Genomic DNA, 26,734 nt, shown 5'->3' on the forward strand with positions numbered 1-26,734 from the left:
CATTATGAATTTACTCCACAAACTTCGTTGTGTAACAAATATCTTAGGACTTTATATTTATTTATTTTTAAAGATTTTATTTATTTATTTATTTGAAAGAAAGAAGGGGTGGGTAGAGAGCGAGCTCACGGAGGAAGGAGCAGAGGGAAAGGGACAAGTAAGACTCTAAGCCGAGTGCAGAGCCCCCACCCGGGGCTCGATCTCAGGACCTGGAGATCATGACCGGAGCCAAAATCAAGAGTCAGACGCTTAACCAACTGTGCCATCCAGGTGCGCCTGACTTTATATTTAATAACAAAATTAAATCTTTGTTCCCATGTTTATACTAGTGAGAAATTAAATCTTTGTTATTATTGACTGCCTTATGTACAGAATTGTGGGAATGCCCTAGATTCTTAGGTGGAACAGAACATTTGGGGAAAGGCAATGTGTCGTTGTACCAGAATATATTGTGCAAAGCCCTGTGGTCCTGGTAGCGGCTCCAAGATTCCTGAGACATCTTTAGTAGGGGTTTCTTTGTCAAATTCTTGAGCTTCTCTAGGTGTATCTGATGTCCTGGTCCCTCCCCCAGGGTATTGGAGGGAGCCCACAGAATCCACAGACCTCCAATTTCTTTCCAGTCTGAGAGGAATTTCTTCTCTCTTCTGTGCTTGTATCCTTGTTATCTTACTCTCAAAAACACTTGCCTTTCTTACTCCTTCTTGATGACATAGCAAGGATTAATTAATAAAGGATTTAATTCATTTGACATTTTGTTATTAATGTAGCAAGCAGGATGTTCTTGTAAAATCTTGTCCTTCCAAGAAGGAAGTCGGGCCTCTCTGTTGCAATGAGTCAGGGAATTTATATTGCAGGTTCAAAAACTGGCCCATACTGTGTGGGGCCAGCCTCATCTATGGCCATTTTTCCTGACATTATAGAAGCCTAAAGTACTTCCTACCTAAAGTAACCCAGCCTTCCATTAATCTCTGTCATAGTACCATTTATTTATTTATTTATTTATTTATTTATTTATTTATTTATTTTTAAAGATTTTATTTATTTATTTGACAGAGAGAGACAGCACAAGTAGGGGGAGTGGCAGCCTCCCAGCTGAGCAGGGAGCTGGATGCGGGGCTGGATCCTAGGATCCTGAGATCATGACCCTCAGGGAAGGCAGATGCTTAACCAACTGAGCCACCCAGGTGCCCCTGTCATAGAACCCTTTAAATTTGTTTCATATCATTTAATAAATTCTTAAGTTGTTCTTTTGTTGTATTTTTTTCTCCCCAACCCAGAACACCTTGTTTATTGTTCTGTTGCTATCTCCTGAAGCAGATTAGGAATACTAATTTACTATAACTACATAATTTTAACTATAATAATTTTTGAACAGGTATATTAAAAAGTGCACAAAGGTTTACAGTGAATGGTCTTCCTCCCATGATATGTTCCAGAAACCTAGCTCCCATTCTAGGAAGTAATTTACCAGTTTCTTCACACCTGAATTTGTAATTTATGTTCTACTCAATTTAGAATTTCTAAGTTCTGGGGATGTGCTGGTGAACGGGCACTACTATACAAGACCTTTTTTTTTTTGAAGTTTTCTATTATTATTTTTTTAGTAATCTCTATCCGCAATGTGGGGCTCAAACTCCCGACCCCAAGATCGAGAGTCCCACACTTTTCTGATTGAGCCAGTCAGGTACCCCATGATTTTAATAGTCTCCTAAAGATGTGGGCTGAGGGACTTGACTACTTCCTTCCCCTCCTTTCAGTAGCTCCTAGGGATTCCTAATGAGGGGAGAGCGGTTCACCGTGCATCCCAATTTCCGGTTCACGAGTAACCCTGTAGTTTGACAGTTACCATGGCTCCGGGAGATGTGCGTCTTACGTTCTTCCGCGGCGCTGGCTGATGGCGTAATCAGTTCCGGCGCCCTCCCTATGAGGGCGGGGAAGCAAGGTACTGGGGGAACTTAGCTCTTAGTGTAGCAGGGTCATGAAGAAGAGGCGGCGGCGGGAGGAAGGAGGAGGTGGCGGGGGTGAGAAACTGCGGTAGCTGTCCGCTGGCCTGGTGGCGTGGCTGTGTGGAAAGGGCGTAGTTCTTAACCCCTTCTCCGGGCAGCGGCCGGGGCTCGGGGCTGAGAGCGGCCGTGGGGCCGCATCCCCGGGCCCCCTGGCTCCGCCATGTTCCGCAGGGCACGCCTTAGCGTGAAGCCGAATGTCAGGCCTGGTGTAGGCGCCAGGGGTTCTACCGCTCCCAACCCCCAACGTGGACAAGAGGCTCCGAGGCCCCAGGATCCTGCCCCGGCTTCTTCCCCGAAGCCAGCGGAGTCTACAGATGTGCCCTCGGTGGACTGCGGGGCATCCGAGCCCCAAGAAAAGGCTCCCAGGAGCAGGTCAGTGCATGCAGAGGGGAGCATTTTCATCTGCCCTGCCTCTCTGGTCCTGTCACTTGGAAGCTGACCAGATGAATTTACCATAGGAATCCTCCGTCGCCTGCATTAAGCCTTAGAGTTGAGGCCCTATGAACCTACTCTCAACTGCAGTTTGTCGCTCTGTCCACAAGGTGTGGCAAATGGGGATTTTGTTAAGGTTTGTAGATTCTCGGGGTGGGGACCGCGTCTTCAAGAGGTGGTGGGAAGAATCCACATGTAACAGTTTTGAAGTGAAAAGTATCCACGCGTGGTAATGTTCATTAGCTTAGATTTCTTTACCGTAATTTTTATTCTTCCGGAGTACTTTGAGGAGGTTAAGTAGTTTTTAAAATTTTTAAAACATTCATTTATTCCTAAAAGACCAATGTTACTTTGGTTCTGCTGATTCGAGTCAGTGGAAGGGAGATGTGGTTACTTGCTTTGATTTGATGGCATGCCCCTTTATAGTGGCCATGTTTTCTGAAGGGAAAAGCATGTGCCAGTACCACATTTGGATTCAGGACTTCTTTCTTTCTTTTTTTTTTTTTTTAAAGATTTTGTTTATTTATTTGAGAGAGAGAGAATGAGAGACAGAGCATGAGAGGGAGAGGGAGAGTTTGAAGTTTTGTATGTTTGGTTTGACTGATCTCAGGTTGATAGAGTAAAATTTCAGTAATTTAGATCAGTTCAGTGGGATGTCAGTATAGATTATAAAGAAAAACAATTGGCAGTAGTTCAAAATACGGTAATTAAGCTTTAATTTCTAACTTGGCCTTTTGTTTTCTTAAAAGAGTTAGCATGAGCATGAAATAATATGTTCTATTGCCATAAGGGAAGTTTAAAAAAAAACAGCAGACTTTTTTTAGAACTTATATATCTGTTAAAAACATTTACTAAATAAAATTTTTATTTATCTCTGTCGTGATTGATGTATATTTCAAGTCATTGATTTTTTTTAATAATGAGATTCTACTGTTCTAGATTTTCACCACGTTAGTTTTTTGAAACTAGAATATGAAAGATCCATGGTGCCCCCTTTTTTTTCTTTTCTTAAAATTTCAACAGTGATGAAAAGACTGACAGTGAGAATTATGTTGAAGAATCCAGTAAATCTTCCTCTACTGTTTCACAGAGAAGAAAGAGAATATCAAGTACTCCTACTCTGGTTAAGCCTGGTGTCAATGTTCCTTCAGAATCTCATCCCTTATCTACAGTTAATCAAGAAGTTCCACAACCAAACCCTGTTTCAACAAAAGAGAAACAGCCATGTTCAGACAGATACCGATTATATAAAGCCCAGAAACTAAGAGAAATGTTAAAAGAAGAATTAAGAAAAGAGAAGGTAAGGGAGACAAAAATCACATTTTGACTGGTCTCTGCTAGAATTCTGTTTTTATGTTAATAAGGCACCATTTGGAGTAAAAATATCTATAGCATTTAATGGAGCATAATCAATATCCTTTTTGTTTTTGTTTTTATTATTACCATATAGTGTATTATTTGTTTCAGGGGTACAGGTAGGTCTGTAATTGATCAGTGAATATCCTTTTTGTTAAGTGATTAATAAGCCCAATGGACTTAATAAGCTTTTTTCCCCACTATGTTAATTTTTATATATTCCTCTATATTTTTCATTGTTTTTGGTGAAGGCCACAAGTAGAAGTTCTGTACATATACATACATAGAAATGTATACAAAGTATATTTATAAAATAAGCCTTCAATCTGATTTTTCATGATGTCCAAGTGACATGAGTTATATTTATTTGAATTAAGACAAGTATACTTGAGCAAAATGAATTGATAATATTTTCTAAGTTGACAATATGGAAATTATAAATGGGAAAAATATGCTCGTATGTGTATAGTAGAGTCCATCTTTTTTTTTTTTTTTGTCCATCTTCTTTTTAATCTTGAAGATTGATTATTTTTCCAAGAGGGCACTGTACCAATAGTGAAGCATGTAAATCTGCAGTTAGATACTTAAGATTTGAACCTTGGGAGTAATCCCTTACTATGTGAACTTGCACAATTTAATTAATTTTTCTGTGTCCTCATCTGCAAAATAAGACTGATGATAGTATGTATCTCATTGGAGGGTTGTAAAGCTTGGATGAGTTTATACATGTAAAACACATTTAGACTAGTGTCTGGCAAATACATGTCAGCTCTTATTTTTAATTACAGAATGCCCTTTTTAATTAATTAAGAGGAAGGCACTTAGCATGGTGCTTTATATTTGTTATTTAATTCTATCACATTTGTGAAGTAGATATCACTATTTTGCACAGACAGAAATAGGCTCATAGAGGTTACTTGCCTTGTGTCAAACATCAGTGGGGTTTGAATCTATATCCTCTAAAATTGAAGTCTTTCAGAATGCTCTATGTTTATTGAATCTGCTTAGGTAAATTTATTCTGTGGAATTAAAAAATTAAACATTTGCTTCAAGAATTTTATAAAATTCACAAATCCAGATCACTACAGGGTAAACAAAAGCTGTATGTTTATAAATTCTTAGTAAACTCTTTTCGTTAGAAGACATTTGTAGGGTTTATACATTGAGCTTTTGTCCAGTCCTAGACACTTCAGTTTTTAAGGTTCCTTGTTGTGCTACAACTTTTTAATATTCACTTTAGAAAATTTTTCCTTAAATTAGGAATAATTGTGGTAGGAATAATATTAAATCACTTGGAATGAATGCAACAGTGAGCTGTACCTTGGAGTATAGTACATGTGAAATTCTTCTGTATTTGTAAAATAAAAGTGGATCTCTGTGTGTGTTTGTGTGTCTAGAAGCAATGGAAAAACAAATATGCCATAAATGAAAGTCAGAAGCCACCAGATCGTTCAAAAATGACTATGAGAGATTTCATATATTACCTGCCAGATAACAATCCAATGACGTAAGTAAACTTTACTTTTCCTTTCTTTGAGTATGTAGTGATTTAAGTATCACTTTTAGAGTAGAGGTTCAGTGTTTTCCAAAAGCATGTTGACAAAATTTATAGCACATACGATGTTCTTTTAGAGAGAATTTTTTAACAAAATTTAGTGGTATTTCACGTAACTGCTTTCTTGGGATGGTATCCTTTACCTCTGAAATTAAAAAATAAGTTTCTTTTCTTATATTTCTAAGTTGTTGTAAAACCAACTAAACAATTTTTCTCTAATCAGTATTACAGATTCTCTTTCATGTACACTATAACCTGATACTAAAGGAATGGTCTAATTTCTTTGCCCTGCCTCCTAATTAAATATAGTGGCATTTGATTAACAAATCCTCCAAGAACAAAGCTTCTTTAATCAAAGTTAGCCTGGAGAAGCAGACGGTTTATAATAAATTTCAGTGTTATGTTCTTCATGGTTTAGCAGGTGGATGTAGGAATAGTGGCATGTTTTCAGTATAGCCTTTTTCAGGTTGGCCTATTGAAGGAAGGGCCAAAAACCTAGGTTTTGTGTTATTTGACATAGAGAAAAGCCATGTGTAGGTTGCTTTAGGCCTCAGGACTGAGAGTCTCCCTTCACTAAGGAATTAGAGAGTAAAAACATTCTGTACTTACGGCGTGGCAAATTATTTATACTTGATGACAAAATTTTTGACTGAGAAATTGACTCTTGGACCACACACTGTCATTAATGATGTTATGGTGTATCATTTAAAAAAAAAAAAGCAAGTTAAAATAATTTCTTTCTTGCTGATGGATAGAAGAGACATGTGTAAATTACTTAAAAGTATTTTTTATATTAAATATTAAATCTTTTTACATATTTAAAAACAAATGTTATTTATTTGTTAGTTCTTCACTGGAGCAAGAAAAGAAAACTGAAAAATCATTGACGCCAGTCCAGACAAGAGAGTAAGCATTTATCTTACTGTTTTCTTTAAATAAATTCTTTGGTGGGTAGAGTTTTTAAAAAATGAAATCAAATAATGTTTTTTGTTACAGTCAAGTTACATGTGATAGGAATGTTTAAATAGAATAACAAGAATAAAAGTTAATGCCTGATTTAAATCAAAATGAAAGGTTCACACTGTTTGTGTATTATATATGGAAATGGCCAGTGGTATGATTTCGGTTAAAGCTTTTAGAATTAAAAAGGATTTTGTTTTGTTTTAGAATAATAATATAATACAATGGTATAAAAACCACACGGAACAAAAGTCTACTGAGAAAAGTGTTCCAAATCTGTTTTTCTGTCATCTTGTTCCTCTGTGGAGGCAACAAATGTTACTGATTTTTTAACGTATCATTCTAGTTCCATTCTGTGTCTCTCTAAACAAGCATGTATATATTTTTCTTTTTCCTTTCCTTTCCTTTCTTTTTATAGTTTTGATGCCACTAGAGAGTCTGTTTTTTGTACAAGTTTCTTGTTGCCTTCTACACTGCACTGTAATGGTCACTTACTAGTAGGAAATGTCTCCAAGAGGCTTCCTGGGAAGTTATTGTAGTTTTGTAATTCAAGATGGAGGGGATTATGGAAAATTGCCAGAAACATTGGGATTTTCTGGTTGTTACTTCAAAGGTTATTTATTTACTTTTAATTTTTTATTTATTTGTGAGAGAGAGAATGAGAGACAGAGAGCATGAGAGGGAGGAGGGTCAGAGGGAGAATCAGACTCCCTGCTGAGCAGGGAACCTGATGTGGGACTCGATCCCGGGACTCCAGGATCATGACCTGAGCCGAAGGCAGTCGCTTAACCAACTGAGCCACCCAGGCGCCCCTACTTCAAAGGTTATTAAGTAATGATTGCTATTCTGCTTAGAATTTATATTGTTTTAAAGCAGAATTCTCAGACTTTAGTAATAGGTTGTATTTTTACAGATTTATGGGTTATGTTTGCTTCTGTAAAACCTTAAGGAGACCATGTAGTTGAATGGAAGGTATATGGGATTCAGAGTTACTATCTGGAAAACTGTATTTAGCTTCTTGGTCTGCCTTTACTGTTGTGTAATCTAGAGCAAAGATTATTTATCTACTGCAGACCTCAAATGGGTTTGAAAATAGTAACGCTTGGTGCACCTGGTGGCTTGGTTAAGCATCTGCCTTTAGCTCAGGTCATGGTCCCAGGGTCCTGGGATCAAGCCCCGCATTGGGCTCCCTGCTCAGTGGGGAGCCTGCTTCTCCCTCTCCCTCCCCTCCTCTCGTGCTCTCTCTCTCTCTCTCAAATAAATAAATTTTAAAAATCTTTTTTTTTTTTTTAAAGATTTTATTTATTTGACAGAGAGAGACACAGCGAACGAGGGAACACAAGCAGAGGGAGTGGGAGAGAGAGAAGCAGGCTTCCAGCCGAGCAGGGAGCCCAATGCGGGGCTCGATCCCAGGACCCTGGGACCATGACCTGAGCCGAAGGCAGACGCTTAACGACTGAGCCACCCAGGCGCCCCTAAATTTTAAAAATCTTAAGAGAAAAGGGAAAATACTAATGCCCAAGGATTGTTATGAAGGGCTAATAAAATGGTCTGGAAACTAATGCTTTATAACTATAAGGGTTTTTTTGTTGTTGTTAATTACCCATTATCTATTTGGTTTATCTGATACTGTTTAACTATAAGGGTTTTTTTGTTGTTGTTAATTACCCATTATCTATTTGGTTTATCTGATACTGTTGAGACAGAAAAGATGAGAATTTGTTCCTCTATTTTCAAAAGTGAGTGAAAGCTTTTTACTAAGTGCTACCGGATAAAATCAGAGAAATTCTTATAGCCCTGTCCTTAACATGTAATATTTTCAATTAGGTTATAGGGAAAGTTGGAAATAAAGAGAAGGTAGGATTTGAAGTAACTTACTTCACAAGTTCGTAGTATTCAGAAAATACTTCTATTTTTTTTTTTTTTAAAGATTTTATTTATTTATTTGACAGAGAGAGACACAGTGAGAGAGGGAACACAAGCAGGGGGAGTGGGAGAGGGAGAAGCAGGCTTCCCGCGGAGCAGGGAGCCCGATGCGGGGCTTGATCCCAGGACCTGAAATCATGACCTGAGCCGAAGGCAGACACTTAACGACTGAGCCACCCAGGCGCCCCCAGAAAATACTTCTTTGCAAGGATATATGAATTAACCTATCTTTACATTTGGTAGGCAAGAAGGTAAGAGTACTCCTGATACGGCAGATAACGAAGAACTAGAAGAAGAGGTAGATGACGGGCCATTGCTGGTTCCTCGAGTAAAAGTGGCAGAAGATGGTTCCATTATTTTGGATGAAGAAAGGTAAGTTAAAAAAAAAGACTGTGGTTTTCAAACCTCAGAACAAATGTGCTTTGTTTAATGAGAGAGAGTTTCTGCATCAGTCATTGTCACTTAGACACTGATATTTGTATTTTTCTAATGGGTATTGTAAATGGAAAAGTGAGTTAGATTAATTTATAAGTTTTAGGAATTTTTATGCTATGTTTTGTATGAAAAGATGGTACTTCTGATCTATCATCCATTAACTTACCACCATTGTTTACTGACTTTACTGGTAATTGGGATGAGCTACTGAACTAATCATATGCTGGCCTCTACTGATGATGGATTCCAAAAATTGATTCAATCTTGAAGTCAAAATTCAGGTTTTCATATTATTAACTAATACCATGTTTTGTTGTTTGGTAATAAGTAATGAAAATGCAATGAATCATAGGTTTAATATTCTGTGATTTCTGTTATGACAAGGTTTAATTCACCTTGTAGTTTAATTTCTCAGTTATAACATTAAATTTTTCAAATTTGGCATTGTGGAATTTGTTGTTTGTCCAAAGTATGTTTTTTTAAAAAGAAGATAAATTCATAGGTAGTAAATAAAAAAAAAGGGGGATAGAAAGTCTTCCGACGTTTAGTTAGTTAAAAAATCTTTTTATAGCATATAAAATTCTATGATAATTAAACATTAATGCAATACTATTAGTAATTGTTTTTGTGTGTTTTATATTGTGATGATTTTACTGGTCATTAAGTGGTTAAAAGTATTGAACTGCTTTGTGTATAGGAACATAGAACATAAATATCAAATACTTATATTTCTCGATATTTTCTGCTGGGTCTAGCATGATAAGAAAATATATATTAAATATAGGAGACATTCATAAGTTAAAACAAATAATTTTTTGGTGGCCCAAAGATAATGTATAAATTTTATATTGCTGTTAAAGATTTTGGAAAAATGTTAGCATTTATTTTTATTCCTTGGCAATCACATTTTAAATGAAAATTAGCAGATTCTTAGAAAATATGCATCCCTCATATGTTATACTTTTGATATGATTCTGCCATGGTAAATTTCAAAATATAACTATTCAGATATCATTTATTATTTTTCTCTGTTTTTAGTACAGATCTATTTAAAAATGTGTCTTTTTCAGTTTAACTGTAGAAGTTTTAAGGACAAAAGGCCCCTGTGTGGTTGAGGAAAATGACCCCATATTTGAGCGTGGTTCTACAACTACATATTCCAGCTTTAGGAAGAACTATTATTCTAAACCATGGTCAAATAAAGGTAACTAATTTTCATTTTATTTATTATTTTTTAATTTTCTTTCAAAAGAATTTATTTATTTATTTGACAGAGAGGGAGAGTTAGCGAGAGCAGGAACACAAGCAGGGGGAGTGGGAGAGGGAGAAGCAGGCTCCCCACTGAGCAAGGAGCCCGATGCGGGACTCGATCCCAGGACCCTGGGATCATGACCTGAACCGAAGGCAGATGCTTAATGACTGAGCCACCAGGTGCCCCACTAATTATCATTTAAATTGTGTAGGTTATTTCTTTGAAATAAAGTGAATAATTTTCTGTAAGTAAATAAAACACAAACCTTGTTATTTTCTCTTTAGCTAATTTTATTGGCACCTTCCAGTGGGGTCCCTCTCCCGATACCATAGAACTGTATCTCTGGCTTTATCTTAGTAATGTTTTTAGGAATATTCCTCTCTGTCAAATCCCTGTATAAAAAAGAAAATTTTTTGGAAAATTATTTATATTTTTAATACTCATAATAATGTTATACCTTCATTGTATAATACGGTTTGTAAAGGTAAAAATTAGGCTGTTAAAAAAGCATGTAATACCTACTGAATGGTATTGCTTATTCTTAATAAAAATAATGTAAGTTGTTTTGGGAAAAGAAATTAAACACAACAGAATAATACAGGGCAACAAGAAAGATTCTATACTTCCCTCCTTTGACTTGTACAATCCTATTCTGTTGAGGTTACTTCTATTAGTAGTTTCTTATGTGTTTTTCTAGCCACTTTCTTTCACATACTAATTAGCACAGCTCAGTTGCTTCCATTAAAGTAGTAATATACTGGCTGTGACTGACAGTTTGGTCACTTTGACACCAGAAAGGCAGAATGTTATTGTAGTCGTCTTTTTTTTTTTTTTTTTTTTAATATTCCAGCTGCTTTGGTATGAACATACAAATTTCTTTTATCATGTTCCTGTATAAAAGTTTAGAGATGTTTGAGATTCATGAAGTTCTTTGCAATAAAATTGATTAAAGATTTCCTAAATACTATTAAGTACTCTCAAATTTATTTTTAACTCAAAATGTATACTTAATCTAAGATTTTTTCCTCTGACATACTGAGATTAATTTTCATTCTTTCTAAATCTTTTATTTTTACAGAAACAGATATGTTTTTTTTAGCCATCAGCATGGTAGGAACTGACTTTTCTATGATCGGACAGCTTTTTCCTCACAGAGCAAGGATAGAAATTAAGGTAAAGTAAACCCATTACATTCATTGATTGGAAAAGGTCCAAAAATTACAAATACTATTTTTTTTAACTTTTATTTAAATCTCAGTCCATCCTTTTTCACTACAATGTTTTGGGTAGATCTTTCCCCTTGTGTAGCTCAGAAAGTAATGAGATATTGATTGTAATATGAGTGGAGTCTCCTTAGTTTTAACATATTATTTATATGTTGCCCACTTCTAAAATGGATTTGAGGGAGTACCAATAAAACCAAAGAAATTAAGATAAAAGAAGAGCTAAGTAATGAGGAGAGAAGATAAATGTACCAGAATATTTGGGTTAAGGATAGCTTCTGAACACAATGTGTTTCTGAATTTCCTTGGAAGGCATGGAGAGAAGCATGGTAAGTTAAATAATTCTCTTTATCTGAACTAACCATTGTTTTCCTAGGCTATCTTAACTTTTTAGACAGTGAGGGACACTATTAACAACTACAGTGGTGTAAATTAGTGCTTTAATATGCCTGAAAGAATGAGCATTCTCTGTTTTATTGTTCTTTTTGCGAGAAACTTAATTACAAGTTTCCTGGGATCAAGTGCATTTGAGTGCACAGTATATTGCTGTAATGCATTTCCGATTTATGATGAGATCTTATTCAACCATGGGTCTTTTTCTTCATTAATTAAAAGAATATTAGGATAGATTTTTTTATCTTGAACTAGACCAGGCATGGATCCTTCGCCTGTGGACCATGTACAGTGTAATGGTCGTTCTATTTCTGCAAAAGATGAAGAATTGTTTATATTATTTATGTTCCTTTTCTAATGTTGATCTTTGTAAAGAAAACAAAATGTTAAAGCTAGGAATTTTTTTTTTTAGGATTTTATTTATTTGAGAAAGAGGGAGAATGTGAGAGAGAGAAAGAGCATGACGAGGGGAAGGTCAGAAGGAGAAGCAGACTCCCTGCCGAGCAGGGAGCCCGATGCGGGACTCGATCCAGGGACTCCAGGATCATGACCCGAACCGAAGGCAGTTGCTTAACCAACTGAGCCACCCAGGCGCCCTAACACTAGAAATTGATTATCTAGGGGAGCTTTCTGATCTGAGTAATTAATGATAAGTTCGTCACTAGACTATTTCTCTCAAAAATTATTTAGACTCTTCCCCTAAGTTTAGTATAGTTCCAACAGGTCTTTGGGCAAAGTATAGAAAAGTGAAAATGGACTAGTCAGTTATATTGATTTTCAAGTGTTGAACCAAACTTGTATTATTCTTTTTGTATGTTGAATTTTACTGTATTTTCTTGAGGGTTATTTTGCATTTTTGTTCATGAGGAATATTTTGTAAATTTTTTTTTAATGTCTTTGTCCAAAATGTTTTGGAACTAGGATTATGCTGGTCATAGAAAATGAGTTGGAAAGTGTTTCCTCTTTTATGTGAACAAATTTAAGATTAGTGGTGTTTCTCCTTTAATGTTTGATAGAATTCAACAGTGAGACCATCTGGGCCTGTAATTTTCTTTGCAGGAAGAATTTTGATTATAAATTCAATTTCTTTAATACCTATAGGTATACTCAGATTTTCAGTTTTGTCTTGTGTCAGTTTTGATACTAAGCTGTTGAATTTATAGGTATGAAGTTTTCATACTGTTTACTGAAATTTTTAATGTGTGGTGGATAGTCCTCTTTCATTGATAATTGATGTTTTCCTTCTCTCTCTCTCCCTTTTTTTTTCCTTTTCTTGCTAAGGGTATTTTGACTTCCAAAAATCTTTTTAATGAACCAACTTTTAGCTATATGTTTTCAATTGTGTGTGTATTTTCATTTTTTTTAACTTAACATTTCCTTTCTTCTATTTACTCTGCCTTTAATTTTCTCTTTTTCTAGCTTCTTAAGATGAAAATTTAGATTGATTATAAGCCCTTTTACTTTTCTAGTTAGACATTTAAAGCTGTACGTTTTCATCTGAGCACGGCTTTACTTGCATTTCATAAATTTTGATAGGTTGTTTTCATTATTCAGTTAAAAACACTGTCTAGTTTTCCTTGTGATTTCTTACCTTACATGTAAGTTATTTAGAAGTGTGTTGTTTAATTTCGTAATATTTGGGACATAGCTAAATATCTTACTATTTTCTAACTTAATTCCATTGTGAATGTCAAATAGCAATCTGTAAGATTTCCATCTTTCTGAAATTTAATGAGATTTATTTTAAAACCTGTTGTACTTATCTTAGTCAGTATTCCTGGTGCACTTGAAATGAGTGTGTACTCTTTAGTTGTTGGATGTGTTACCTAGTTCTATCAGTTAACCGAGAGAATTGACATCTGCAACCATGATTATAGATTTGCCTGTTTCTGTGTTTATATCTATCACTTTTTGATGTGTATTGAAGTTCATGTATATTGAAGTTCTTTTATTGGGTGCATTCATTTTTAGTATATTGTTGAATTGATAATACATCATTTGTCTTTCTCTGATTTATTTCACTTAGCACAATGCTTTCAGTGTCCATTCATGATGTTGCAAATGGCAGGATTTCTTTATGGCTGAATAATATTCCTATACACACATACACACACACACCTATGTGCCACATTTTCTTTATTCATTTGTCACTGTACAGTAGTTTGTCTTGGCTGTTGTAAATAATGCTGCATTGAACATGAGGATACTATATCTTTTCGAAATAGTGATTTTATCCCTTCAGGTAAAGATCCAGAAGTAGAATTGCTGTATCATATGATAATTTTATTTTTAGTTTTTTTGAGCAACATCCACACTGTTTTCTGTAGTGGCTCCAGCAATTTATCCAGTCTGACACTCTACCTTTTTATTTAATTTTATTATAGATGGCATTTCTGACAGAGATGAGGAAGTGTTCATTGAATTCTCATTTGACCTTTGATAAAAATAAGACAAAGTGTCTATTGTACATTTCCACATAATAACTTAGTTCATTTACTTTAATAATTGATATGACTGGGTTTAAGTCTACCATCTTAATATTTTCCACTTATCCCATCTGTTTTTCACTTCTCATTTGCTGCTTCCTTTTGGGTTATTCAGATAATTTTAATATTTTTTATTTTCTCTATTGTACCACTTTACTCTTTACACTTCATACTGCACAAGTAATAAACTCTTAAAGGTATATTCTATTTACCCTTCATCTTTCGTGCTATTCTATATTTCACTTTTACATAACCCAGTTTTATGTCCAACTTATTTTGGCTTAAAGTGTTTTATCTTTAAAGGAAATTGGGCAGAAAAAAGAAACTAGTTTTAATATGTAGCCATGTTTCATATTTAGCCACCAATTTTGATGTTTTTCATTTCTTCTTGTAGGTCTGAATGGCAGGTCAGCTGTTGAAAAATTCTCTCAATTTTGATTTATCTGAAGGTCTCTATTTCAGCTTCACTTTTGCAGGATATTTTTGCTGGATATGCAGGTGGTTTGACAGTTTATCCTTTCAGTGTTTTAAAATTGTCATTCCATTGTTCATTGGCTTCCAGTATTTCTGATGAAGAGTCAGTCATATTTATGTTTTTCTTCCCTTGTATGTGATAAATTGTTTTTCTGTGGCTGTTCCCGAGATATTTTTAACTCTGGTGTTCAACAGTATGATTATGATTTGCCCAGGGATAGTGTTTTTTCAGTATTTTTTCCACTTTGTTCTTGCTCTCTGGGACTCCACTTAATGTGTGTTAGTATGCATAACATTATACTTCAGGTTACTGAAGCTCTGTTTTTCTGATTTTTTTTTTTGTATTGGTTAGTTCCCATTATTGCGTTCAAGTTGACTGACCCTGTCTTCTGCTTTCTTCAATCTGCAGATAAGCCCATTCAGTGAATGCTTCATTTCTCATATTTTTCATTTCTGTAATTTCCACTTGGTTATTTTTCTTAGTTTCCTTTCTTCCGAGATTTCTCTCCGTTCATTGTAGATTTGCCTTTAAATCATTGAACATATTTATAATAGGTGCTTTAACTTTCTTGTCTACTGATTTCAACATCTTTGTCATGTTGATCTATTTCTTTTGAGTCTCCTTTTATTTCCTTGTGTATCACATTTTTCTATCTTTTCTCATGTCTTATGGAGTTTTTTTAATTGAGTACTAGACATTGTGGTTGGTATGTTTGATAATGTCTAGATTATGTTTGTTTTTCTCCTTTAAAGGATGTTATTTTATTCTAAAAGGTAGCTAATGTCCTCCCAACTCTCCTTTGCCTTTCAAGGCTTGGTTTTAGGCTTTAATAAGGCAGATCTAGACTGGTCCTTATTCTAGGTTTCTCATCTGAATCATAGAAAATAATTTGAATTACTGTTTTCTATGTTCTCCAAGGACCGCCATATTAGTACTGTTCTAGGTGTACAGCAGAGAAGGTAATTCATTACATATAGTGGATGCCTTAGGGCATTAGGGTTTAATTCTGCTAGAACCCCAATTGAGAAGGCTGCTCTAAGACTGTGGTCCTTATCTCTAACAGGTGGCTTTTCTGGTGTCTGGAGTAAATGTTTGGGTGTTAACTTTCCATTTGTGTGGGCTAGAATTCTATCACCTCACTGTGTTATGTGACTGCTAGTATCTTTCTTCTGCTCTCATTCCTGGAGGAGATGTTCTCTCTTAGGCTTCATGCTTTGGGCATGTGGAACCCAGATATAGAATAAGGACCCATGGGATACTTCTATTAGGCTTGTGAGGCTCCCCTTTTAAATAGCTCTCTTTTCTCTAGAACCCCGAGATTCTCTACCTCCTTGGCTCAGTGAGAGTTCTGCTCCCTTTGGCCTTTATTTCCTTTTCATTGTTTAGGAAATGTAGCCCAGTCAGAGAGCTAGAGTGAACATTGGCACATCTTAAATGTTTCCATTCTGTCTGGAAATGTGGAGTTGTAGTTTTGCTCTTGCTATTGTCTATTCCAACCAGAGTTGGAAATAGTTGATTCATTTATTTTGTTCAGTGGTAAAGTTATTTTTGGTGTGCTTGGATGTGTTGAGTAAGCCTGTAACCAGTTACTTTATCAGTGTTAGAGGTGAATATAATGGGATTTATTTTACAATCATGGAATTTAGTCTGGAATAGTTCCTGCCTATAAATTCAGTGAAATAACAATACATTTTTTAAAATGTTTTAAATTGTTCTCAATTATATTCTCATTTAGGTGAGATATCGTGTAGTAATGTTTTAAAATTGAATAATGCCTAAAGCTGATGGGCATTTCTCTTAGGATGTTTAATTTACTGATGATAGCCTTATGGAGGTAACTTTTGAGGAGACATTTAAAGAATAATATAATCTTTATAGGAGAAAGATCATCTTTGAAAAGTTTGATGTTACTTGGTAATAAGTTTTATGAAGAAAATAAAGACTGGAAAAGAAGGATAACCTATAGATAAAAATATGTTAAAGTCCTATGAAGTTTTTAAAAAATGGGCAAGGTTAAACTAAAGAGTTTAAATATGTGCCCTTGAATGATAAACAGTAAGGAAAGGCAAGAAAGTGAATTCTTTTAAAGTCAGGTTAGTGGTTAGACTTTTTCAGAGGGAAGAAGGGCACCACGAAGCGCTTCTTTGTTTTGTGTAATTTTGCTCTATTTTTTTCCAATAAAAAGTTTGATTTTTGTATTTTCAACAAAAGCTTTTAGACTACTGATTTATAGAAGGGAGAGATTAGTGATTATTTGCTCCTCCAGGATATGCATACATTTTTGACATTCTCAAACACAGGCTTATACTCTCAGACTTCATAATGACTTTTGGATGAAACCTTAAACTTTAACCATCTCCATCTTAATCTGGTGTTCAGCTGAGAATGATGTGATCTTTCGTGCTCAGAAAATCAAGAAATGTGCCTTAATATAAAGAAGGCTCTAAAGATAAACTGCCTGACTCAAAAATTTGCTTAGTTGTTTCTTTACAGTCTTTCCTCCATGTCATAACAAACATTAGAATAATAACATAAGATGTTTAACTTGATGTGAATATATTAGTTTTTAAAAAGCTAATACTGGTTAGCTTGATTGATTACAGTTTGATCTGTTACCAGGCTAATTGACTATATTTTTTTGTATTCTCTGTAAACTTAACTTCCATTGCTGATTTATGTTGTTGATTATAAGGAGGTTCAGGGAGCTCAGTATAAATCTTCATCCCTATTTTTTTTTTAAAAGATTTTTAAAAATTTATTCATTTGAGAGAGAGAGAGACAGAGAAAGCATAAGCATGGGGAGCAGTAGAGGGAGAGAGAGAAGCAGGCTCCCCCCACTGAGCAGGGATCCTGACGTGGGGCTTGATCCCAGAACCCTGGGATCATGACCTGAGCCGAAGGCAGGTGCTTAACTGACTGAGCCACCCAGGTGCCCCACTTTTTAATTTTTTTAGAGAGACAGACACACAAAAATGCATGTGTGAGCAAGGGGGAGGGGCAGAGGGAATGTGTGAGAGAGAGAGAGAGAGAGAGAGAGAGAGAGAATCTCAAGCAGGCTTTATGCACAGTGTGGAGTCTCAGCAGGGCTTCATCTCACGACCCTGAGATCATGACCTGAGCTGATGCCTAGCCAATGAGCCACCCAGGCACCTCTGTAATCTTCACTTTTTTTTTTTTAAGATTTTATTTATTTATTTGACAGAGATAGATAGAGAGAGCAGGAATACAAGCAGGGGGAGTGGCAGAAGGAGAAGCAGGCCTCCCGCTGAGCAGGGAGCCCAATATGGGGCTCGATCCCAGGACCCTGGGATCATGACCTGAGCCGAAGGCAGATGCCCAATGACTGAGCCACCCAGGTGCCCCTAATCTTCACTTTTTTAATGGGAGAAAATTACTATAGGTTTTTTTTTCTTTTATTAACAGAATAAATTTAAACGTGAAGAGAAAACAAATGGATGGAGAATAGACAAAGCCTTTCGTAAGTATTAAGACCTCTTTTACAATATACCACTTGGAGATCTTAAAAAATGACCAATCTTTTGTGTTTAGTCCATTGTGTTTTAGATTTGTTTTGCCTCTTTATTGTCATAGGAAGAATGAGACTGGAGATTTTTCCTTTTAGCAGTGCAGGTCTGAGAGCTGATAACAAACAGATCTATAGGCAAGGGATAAGCTAAAACATCAAGAAGCAAGTAAGCAGAGCTCTGAGTTCCAGAAGTTATAAAGGAACTGAAGATACCATTTTTTTTTTAAGATTTATTTATTTATTTTAGAGAGAGATGGAGGGATCTCATGTGGGGGAGAAGCAGAGAGGGAGTGAGAGAATCTCAAGCCGACTCCCTGCTGAGCACCTGACTTGGGGCTTGATCCTAGAACTCCGAGATCATGACCTGAGCCAAAATCAGGAGTTGGACGCTCAACTGATTGAGCCACCCAGGTGCCCCCTGAAGACACCATTTCTAAATGTTTTTTATTTTTGGGGGGAACTGTATTCAAGAAGAAGTTGTTTCTGGAAGGACTTATACTATAGATGATTCCTTCTTGTGGTCATTCAGTTAACAATACTGAATAGCTCCTGTGTGCTAGTTAATGTTCTAGGCATTGAGGATATACTGGTGAACAGGGCAGATGAGAAGCTTGTTTTTAGAGCCGTAAGTCTAATTGGTTGGGGGAAAGGATAAAGTCAGTAAGCATGGTTAATTGCAGAAAGTGAGTAATTTCTAAGAAGAAGAAAAAAGAGGGAGTGAGGAGTGGATGTGTGGATTGAGTGGTCAGGAACGTTTTGTCTAAAAAGATGGTATCTGAATTTACACCTGATTTGAAGGAATGATTGATATTTTTCAGCTTTTGAGTAATAGCCTCATTGAAATTAACAAATTTTTCTTTTTGAGTCCAGAGGAAAACATCAAGAGATCTGTACAGAAAAACAAAATTGAATGCATTGTTTAAAATAGTACCTGTAGGAATGCCTGACGCCTGGCTAGCTCAGTCAGAAGAGCTTGTGACTCTTGATCTCGGGATTATGAATTAGAGCCTCATGTTGGTTGTAATGATTACTAAAAAAATAAATAAATAAACTTAAAAGACAGACAAAGGTTTGATACCTATTTAAAAAAAATAAAGTACCTCTAGTCTTTGGAAGATAGTTATCAATGTTTCATGATAAATAAATGTATTCAGTGTTGCTGTAGTGCTAATCTCAGAACAAAATCTCAAGTGAGGACTGATGTTGTATAGCATGTGTGTTTACTTTATGAGTAGACACTAAGGTAGGTGACTGGACTCTACACTCAATGTTGTTTTGGGTCCTCAGGGACATGACCTCCAGGAATGGCTCCTGGAAGATCTGGATTGTTTTGGTCGTCAACCTTCTCCATTTTGGAGAGGTGGTCTTGAAACTGTGCATTACATTCAGTGCATTATAATCAGAAAAGAATCTATAGATCTGTAAAGTCTTTATGGGGGTGTGGAGCCATTGTTAAAACCATTTTAATAGAAAACTGTTAAATTCACTGATTTGGGTGCTTTGTGGTGGAACATTAAAAAAAAAAAAAAACCTCAATTTTTTTTTCTTTTATAACTTCTATTTTCTTTTTTTTTACTGTTTTTTTTATCTTATTATGTTATGTTAATCACCATACATTACATACAACTTGTATTTTCAATTCCTCTGAGAATTACTTTTTTTTAAAGTTTATTTATTTAAGCAATCTCTAGGTCCATTGTGGGGCTTGAACTCACAACCCCAAGATTAAGGGTTGCATGCTCTGCCGACTGAGCCAGCCAGGTGCCCCATCCTCTTGAGAATGATTTTAATGCTGTATTTTTCAGAATCATTGTTGTGGATGGTCAGAACAGAAAAAGGCTGGGTCCACAATAAATAGGGCCTTCAGGAATCCTAGGTTTGGGCTTGGTTTCTTGAGGCTACTTTATTTTTGTTACGGTATATACCCCTTTTCCTTTTTTTTTTTTTTTTTTTTAAGATTTTATTTATTTACCTGACAGAGCGAGAGAGCACAAGCAGGGGGAGTAGCAGAGGGAGAGGGAGAAGCAGGCTCCCTGCTGAGCAAGGAGCCCAGTGCGGGGCTCGATCCCAGGATGCTGGGATTGTGACCTGAGCTGAAGGCAGAGGCTTAACTGACTGAGCCACCCAGGCACCCCTGTATACCTCTTTTTCTGAGGCAGTTAAACCAATCTTGGGGCTTATGTATATAGAGCCTAATTTTTTCTACCTTCACTGTATTGTTAGATGTAGATGTTAGGCAAAGATTTGACTCCTGTAATGGATTCATTCCTGGTTTGTTCATGGCTCTTTCTTTTTCTTTTTTAAAGTAGGCTCCATGCCCAACATGGGGCTTGAACTCACACCCTGAGATCAATAATCCCATGACTCAGTCTATTGACTGAGCCTGCAAGGCACCCTGTTCATGGCTCTTTCTGATGTAATGATGTTGTTGGGTATTTAGTGAGAGTGGTCCTGATCAAAATTCATTTACTTCCTTCTTTGTTGATACTTGGAAGAGTAAATAGTGAAAGGGTTGTGATAAGAGAGGATATGTGGTGGAGAGGCTTTTGAGGAATTAGTCATACTAATTAGTCTTAAAGTTGATTGATAATTTACTTACAGTGCAATTTATAGTTTGAGTTTTGAGAAAGAGTATAGCCGTGTAACCACCACCCAAAACAAGGTATGGAACATTTTCATCACTCCAGAAAGGCCCCTCGTATCCTTTTCTAGTCAGTTTCCACAGCTATCTTGATGCAGGGCCACCGCTGTTTTTATTTGAATCATCATAGGTTAATTAGTTTAGCTTATTCTAGAACTTCTTATTCATGGCATCATACAGTATGTACTCTTTTATGTCTGCCTTCTTTTAGTCAGCATTTTTGAAATTTTCCTATAATATCACTTACATCAGTACATAGTTCCTTTTTAAATTTTTTAATTTTTTTAAACTAATGTAGCTTATTCCTTTTTATTGCTTGATTTTCCTTTGTCTGACTACTACAGTGACTAGAGTTGGTTATGCATTCTCCTGCTAATAAGCCCATTTGCTTTTTTTTTTTTTTAAGATTTTATTTATTTATTTGACAAAGAGAGAGACACAGTGAGAGAGGGAACACAAGCAGAGGGAGTGGGAGAGGGAGAAGCAGGCCTCCCGTGGAGCGGGGAGCCCGATGCGGGACTCGATCTCAGGACGCTGGGATCATGACCTGAGCTGAAGGCAGACACTTAACCATCTGAGCCACCCAGGCTTCCCCCCCCATTTGCTTTTGATATCATGATACTTGAAAATTCTTTCTTTTTTTAAAATAAAAACTTGAAGGTTCTTTTTCTTTTTTTTATAACAGAGGAAAAGCGCCCTTTTGACTTCGATTTTTTTGCTCATTTGCTTCAGAAAGTTCTTGCTGAAGAAGAGAAAAGAAAACAAAAATCTGTTAAAAATCAGAGTTTAAAGGAGAAGAAATCCTCTAAACCACGGAAAAATGTAAAAGGTAAAATAAAAGAAAGTGTGTTCTATTAATAATAATAGACTTGGAATGTTGTCCCTCAAGTCTTTGAGCATTCCTATGTCGTTTAGATCATCTGGGCATCCATTGGGGAGAATTGATTTTTCTCCAGTCTTGTAGTTATCTCACCCAAAATAGTACTTCTGTGTAAATTTTATAATTGGCATGACTGGGCTATTTAACATCTTTCTTGCATCTAGGGCATAGTTGTAGCTAATAAAAGACCATTGGAATTTGGGGGTGTCATGTTTGGTTACTTATCATCATTTTCCTTTGTAGAACCTGGCACAAAGTTCTAATATTTAAAAAATGGAACTCTGATACTTCTGCTTGTGACTGAATTGTATTGTTTGAGCACAGTTTTTTTACCTTTTTTTTTTTTTTTAACATAAAATGTATTATTTGTTTCAGGGGTACAGATCTGTGATTCATCAGTCTTAACACAGTTCACAGAGCTCCACCATAGCACATACCCTCCCCAATGTCCATCACCCAGCCACCCCATCCCTCCCGCCCCCACCACTCTAGCAACCCTCAGTTTGTTTCCTGAGATTAAGAGTCTCTTATGGTTTGTCTCCCTCTCTGGTTTTGTCTTCTTTCATTTTTCCCTCCCTTCCCCTATGATCCTCTGCCTTGTTTCTCAAATTCCTCATATCAGTGAGACCATATGATACTTGTCTTTTCTCTGATTGACTTATTTTGCTTAGTATAATATTGAGCACAGTTTCTTTCTTTTTTTTTCTTTTTTTTTTTTTTTTAGATTTTACTTTATTTGACAGAGAGAGAGAGAGACAGCACAAGTAGGCAGAGTGGCAGGCAGAGGGAGAGGGAGAAGCAGGCTTCCCGCTGAGCGGGGAGCCCGATGCGGGGCTCGATCCCAGGATCCTGGGATCATGACTTGAGCCGAAGGCAGCTGCTTAGCCGACTGAGCCACCCAGGCGCCCCAGTTTATTTCTGAGGGTTAATGTTGACTTGTACTGGATAGAACCTTGTTTATATGTAGGTATTTGTGTTTTTAGCAGATATTTTCTTAATTATTTGAATTCTGATCTAGGAGGACAATGTTTAGCTCTATCCAGTACTTTAAAGACTCATGGAACTATAGGGAACTTTGTATGTTAGGTAGTCCACATCCCAGACCCTTTCCGTTTGTTTTAGTCACTTGGAAACAGCCCTGGAGATCTTGTTCCTTTTTCCTAAGGTCTCACAGTTTTAGTAGTGACAGAGGCAGGACTCGAGCCTAGGGCCGTAAGAGCCTGCTTTGGGGGTCTCCAAGACTACTGTTAGGTTTGATTATTGGCTCAGAGAGTCACAAGATCCAACATACAGTTGTACAAACAGCTGAGATTTGTAACAGTGAAAGGAAATGGAATAAAATCAGCAGAGGGAAGGACGTGGCTCCAAGTGGAGGGGAATTTAGGTGCAGGCTTACCAGTCCTCTCGCCCAGAGTCACACAGGTTCTGCTTCATTCCTGTAGTAACAAGTCATGATGAGATACATAACAAATTGTCTACCAGCAAAGCTTGTTAGAAACTCACTATCCGGGCGCCTGGGTGGCTCAGTTGGTTAAGCGACTGCCCTCGGCTCAGGTCATGATCCTGGAGTCCCAGGATCGAGTCCCACATCGGGCTCTCTGCTCGGCAGGGAGCCTGCTTCTCCCTCTGACCCTACCCCCTCTCGTGTGCTCTCTCTCTCTCTCTCATTCTCTCTGTCTCAAATAAATAAATAAAAATCTTTAAAAAAAAAAAAAAAAAAAAAGAAACTCACTATCCAAGGTTTTTATTGGAAGCTGGTCATGTAGACACCCTCTGCCTGGCACATGTCAGAATTCAGAACTCCCAAAACGAAAATAGTTTTTCAGCATAAACCACCTTGTTTGTACAAACATTTTAGGCCACTTTTGTCAGGCTGGTGTGAATTCTTCCCAAGCCCAAGTTTCCAGACACAGCCCAAAGGCCAACCTTTTAAGCAGGACTTTGAAGGGATAGCAGTGAGGCCTGCTACATTAACTCTCTTCTGCACAGAGCAGTCCAATATTTCTTTTTCTGGACCATGATGTCTGTATCATTTTAAACATAGTATTGGTAACTACAAAATTATTTCATTCTTCAGTCACTTACTTACTATACATGGCCCTCAGAGATTAAAATAGATATATTAACATGATTATTATGTAACAGATGAAAGCATAAGTAAGTCATTGTATCTTAATGTGAGAACTTTTCAGATATATTATTACAAGTCTCAGAATTTAAAAATTACTGTTTATTATTCTGATAAGAGAATCCAGAATTGTCTTCTCAGTTTTAAAATCTTGTTATGACTTTTTTTAACAAAAATAAATGACACTGAATTTTATTATTTTTTTAAGATTAGATATTTTTAGAGAAGATGTCTTGATTGACCATGGTTGTGAAGTTAAGTTTGTTTTTGGTTGATGTCTCCATGGTGATCTCTCTTGTTTGGTTTTTTAAACTTAATTTATTGTTTTCATCTTCTTTTTTTTTTTTTTAGATTTTATTTATTTGAGAGAGTGAGAATGAGAGAGAGAGCACGAGAGGGGGGAGGTTCAGAGGGAGAAGCAGATTCCCTGCTGAGCAGCGAACCCCATGTGGGACTCGATTCTGGGACTCCAGGATTATGACCTGAGCTGAAGGCAGTCGCTTAACCAATTGAGCCACCCAGGCGCCCCTTGTTTTCATCTTTTGATACAGTTAACTGTGAATATGCCTTCATAAAAAGGGCACTAGAAATTGTTTAAAAATATTTGTTAAAAAGATTGTACATTGAAAAACAAATGGTGCAGAAAATAAATTTGTTGAATTCTCTTTTGTACCCTGCCCTCAAATCAAATTGTCCAGATTTTCTAGGGATAACCATTAGTAAACTCTTTTATTCAAGTGTATGTGTGTCTTAGAGGATATGCAATTGTTTTTGCTTAATAAAAATGACATCATACTATATATGTTTTCTGCAACTTGAGTTTTTTGTGCAACATTTTTTGAAATCTTTCATATTACTACTTATACGCCTACCTCATTATTATTTGTTGTGTGGATTTTTATGGATTTTTATAGCGTAAGTGTACTATAACTTCTTTAGTCATTCCCAGTTGGACGTGTTAGGTTGTCTTCAAATTTTTGCCCAGATATCCTTCAGTATTTATCTTCTCCATCTTTAAGAATTTTTCGTTGGGGCACTTGGGTGGCTCAGTGGGTTAAGCGTCTGCTTTCGGCTCAGGTCATGATCCCAGAGTCCTGGGATCGAGCCCCACGTTGGGCTCCCTGCTCAGCGGGGAGCCTGTTTCTCCCTCTCTCTCTGCCTGCTGCTCCCCCAGTTTGTGCGCTCTCTCTCTCTCTCAAATGAATAAAATCTTAAAAAAAAGAATTTTTCTGTAGGTTATTTATATGTTTATAACAATATCTTTTATTTTCAAAGTGAATAAAGTTGCCAGTGAAGGAGGAAATGATGATCCAGATGTGTCTCCGAGCACCAAAATTTCAGACACAGAATCACCTCAAAAGGATGCTCAGATAGTTGAAGAAGAACAACAGTCTCAGACTTTAACAGGACAGGATTCAGAACAGATTGCATTAGAACCAAACCTAAATCAAAAGAAAAGAAGAAGAAAGAATCAGGATGAAGTTGGTAAACAGGAAGTAAAAAATCTTTCAGGAAATGCCACTGTTCAGTTAGGTCATTCTAAAGGAGAAAAATACAAAAGTAAGTTTCTTAAATATATTAATAGTTCCTGTATTACTTGAGAAAATGTGTACTATAGTATGATATGTAATTTAAATACTTCCGAGTACTAGCAACTAGTAACGTTTAAGTTTTGTATTCTATATTCATGTTACTGTGTTAAATCCTTTTGTTTTTAAAGGAAAGAAGTTTATTGTTGAGGGGTAAAGAAACCAAAGTGAACTGGGGAAATTTTTCTCTAAAGTATGTTTCTGGGGCACTTGGGTGGCTCATTCGGTTAAGCATCCAACTCTTGATTTCAGCTCAGGTCTTGATCTTTTTTTACTTAAAACCAAACAGTGATTAGAAGTCATAACAATGTGTATAGTTAACTGTATAATGCTTGTGTATCTTAATAAATCATAGGTGTTCATGTTCTACCTCTACAGAGCACCTTTGAATCCACAATAAGTTGTTTAATTTTTATAAAAGAGCTACTGAAATCAGTTTCCTTCTTCCTTCCTTCCTTCGATCTTTCTTTCTTCTCTTTCTTTCTTTCTTTCTTTTCTTTTTTTTTTATAGCTCCCTTAGAACGCAGGCATTTTGACACCCAGGATTTGCTAGGGAATGAGGGCTAAGAGATTCAGGCATTTTTAGTCTCTTAAGAATTCATATGTAGATTACTTAAAGTAGATAACCAAGTAAATAGAGAAGAAGAAGATAGTAGCAAACCAGAAAAACCTTTCTATAGAATTTAAATTTTATGTAGTTTAGTTTTACCAATATGATTTTAATAAATGAGTCGTGGTAGTAGTAGCATAGTATAATTTATAGGCATCACAATATTATACTCATTTGTGGTTTTCTTTTTTTTTTTTTTTTTTAAGATTTTATTATTTATTTGCAAGAGAGAGAATGAGAGACAGAGAGCATGAGAGGGAGGAGGGTTAGAGGGAGAAGCAGGCTCTCTGCTGAGCAAGGAGCCCGATGCGGGACTCGATCCTGGGACTCCAGGATCATGACCTGAGCCGAAGGCAGTTGCTTAACCAACTGAGCCACCCAGGCGCCCTCATTTGTGGTTTTCTATTAAAGATATTACATAAAAAGCAGAATAGCTCAGTAATTAAGAAGTTGGACTTTGGAAATCAAACAGACCTTGGTTTAGATTCCAGCTTTTTTTGTTTGCTAAATATGACCTTGGGTAAGTCACCTAAGATCTTGAACTCAGGTTCTTTTTTCTCTGATGGGTTTACCACCTTTTAATAGGACTGTTTTCAATATTAAATGAGATAATGCATTTGATGGGCTTGAGTTTCTGTCACTTAGTAAGTACTAAATAAATGATAGCAGTTACTGTGTTATTAATTATGATTCTCCTGAAGGAGCAGAATAGGCCAGTCTACCTGTAGCTTCCTAACTAGCTATATAGAACAAATTTAACTATTTAAAATTTAAGCAAGATAAAAGGAGAATGCTATAAACTACCCAGGAAATTTGGGCTGATCCTCAAAACACAGTTACAACTTACACAGTTTTAAGTTG

At 36.3% G+C, this 26,734-nt stretch overlaps 1 protein-coding gene across 2 annotated transcripts in view; it reads left to right on the forward strand.

Moving 5' to 3' along the window:
• Window positions 1-1,826: 1,826 nt before the first annotated feature.
• BDP1 (B double prime 1, subunit of RNA polymerase III transcription initiation factor IIIB) overlaps window positions 1,827-26,734 on the forward strand; it is an 89,249-nt gene continuing 64,341 nt past the window's right edge. Inside the window, exons 1-10 of one of the 2 annotated variants that reach the window (XM_035014606.1) lie at window positions 1,827-2,378; window positions 3,462-3,738; window positions 5,192-5,301; window positions 6,196-6,255; window positions 8,479-8,607; window positions 9,741-9,874; window positions 11,001-11,095; window positions 17,923-17,977; window positions 21,352-21,495; window positions 24,950-25,234. In XM_035014606.1, the coding sequence (XP_034870497.1) occupies window positions 2,167-2,378; window positions 3,462-3,738; window positions 5,192-5,301; window positions 6,196-6,255; window positions 8,479-8,607; window positions 9,741-9,874; window positions 11,001-11,095; window positions 17,923-17,977; window positions 21,352-21,495; window positions 24,950-25,234 (1,501 nt within the window). In that variant the 5' untranslated portion in view covers window positions 1,827-2,166. The remainder of the gene's footprint in view (window positions 2,379-3,461; window positions 3,739-5,191; window positions 5,302-6,195; window positions 6,256-8,478; window positions 8,608-9,740; window positions 9,875-11,000; window positions 11,096-17,922; window positions 17,978-21,351; window positions 21,496-24,949; window positions 25,235-26,734) is intronic. The other variant, XM_035014607.1, reaches the window with a different exon arrangement.

This window comes from Mirounga leonina, unplaced genomic scaffold (genome assembly GCF_011800145.1).
Source record: "Mirounga leonina isolate KUSES-001 unplaced genomic scaffold, KU_Mleo_1.0 Mir_168, whole genome shotgun sequence".
NCBI classification, from domain to species: Eukaryota; Metazoa; Chordata; class Mammalia; order Carnivora; family Phocidae; genus Mirounga; species Mirounga leonina.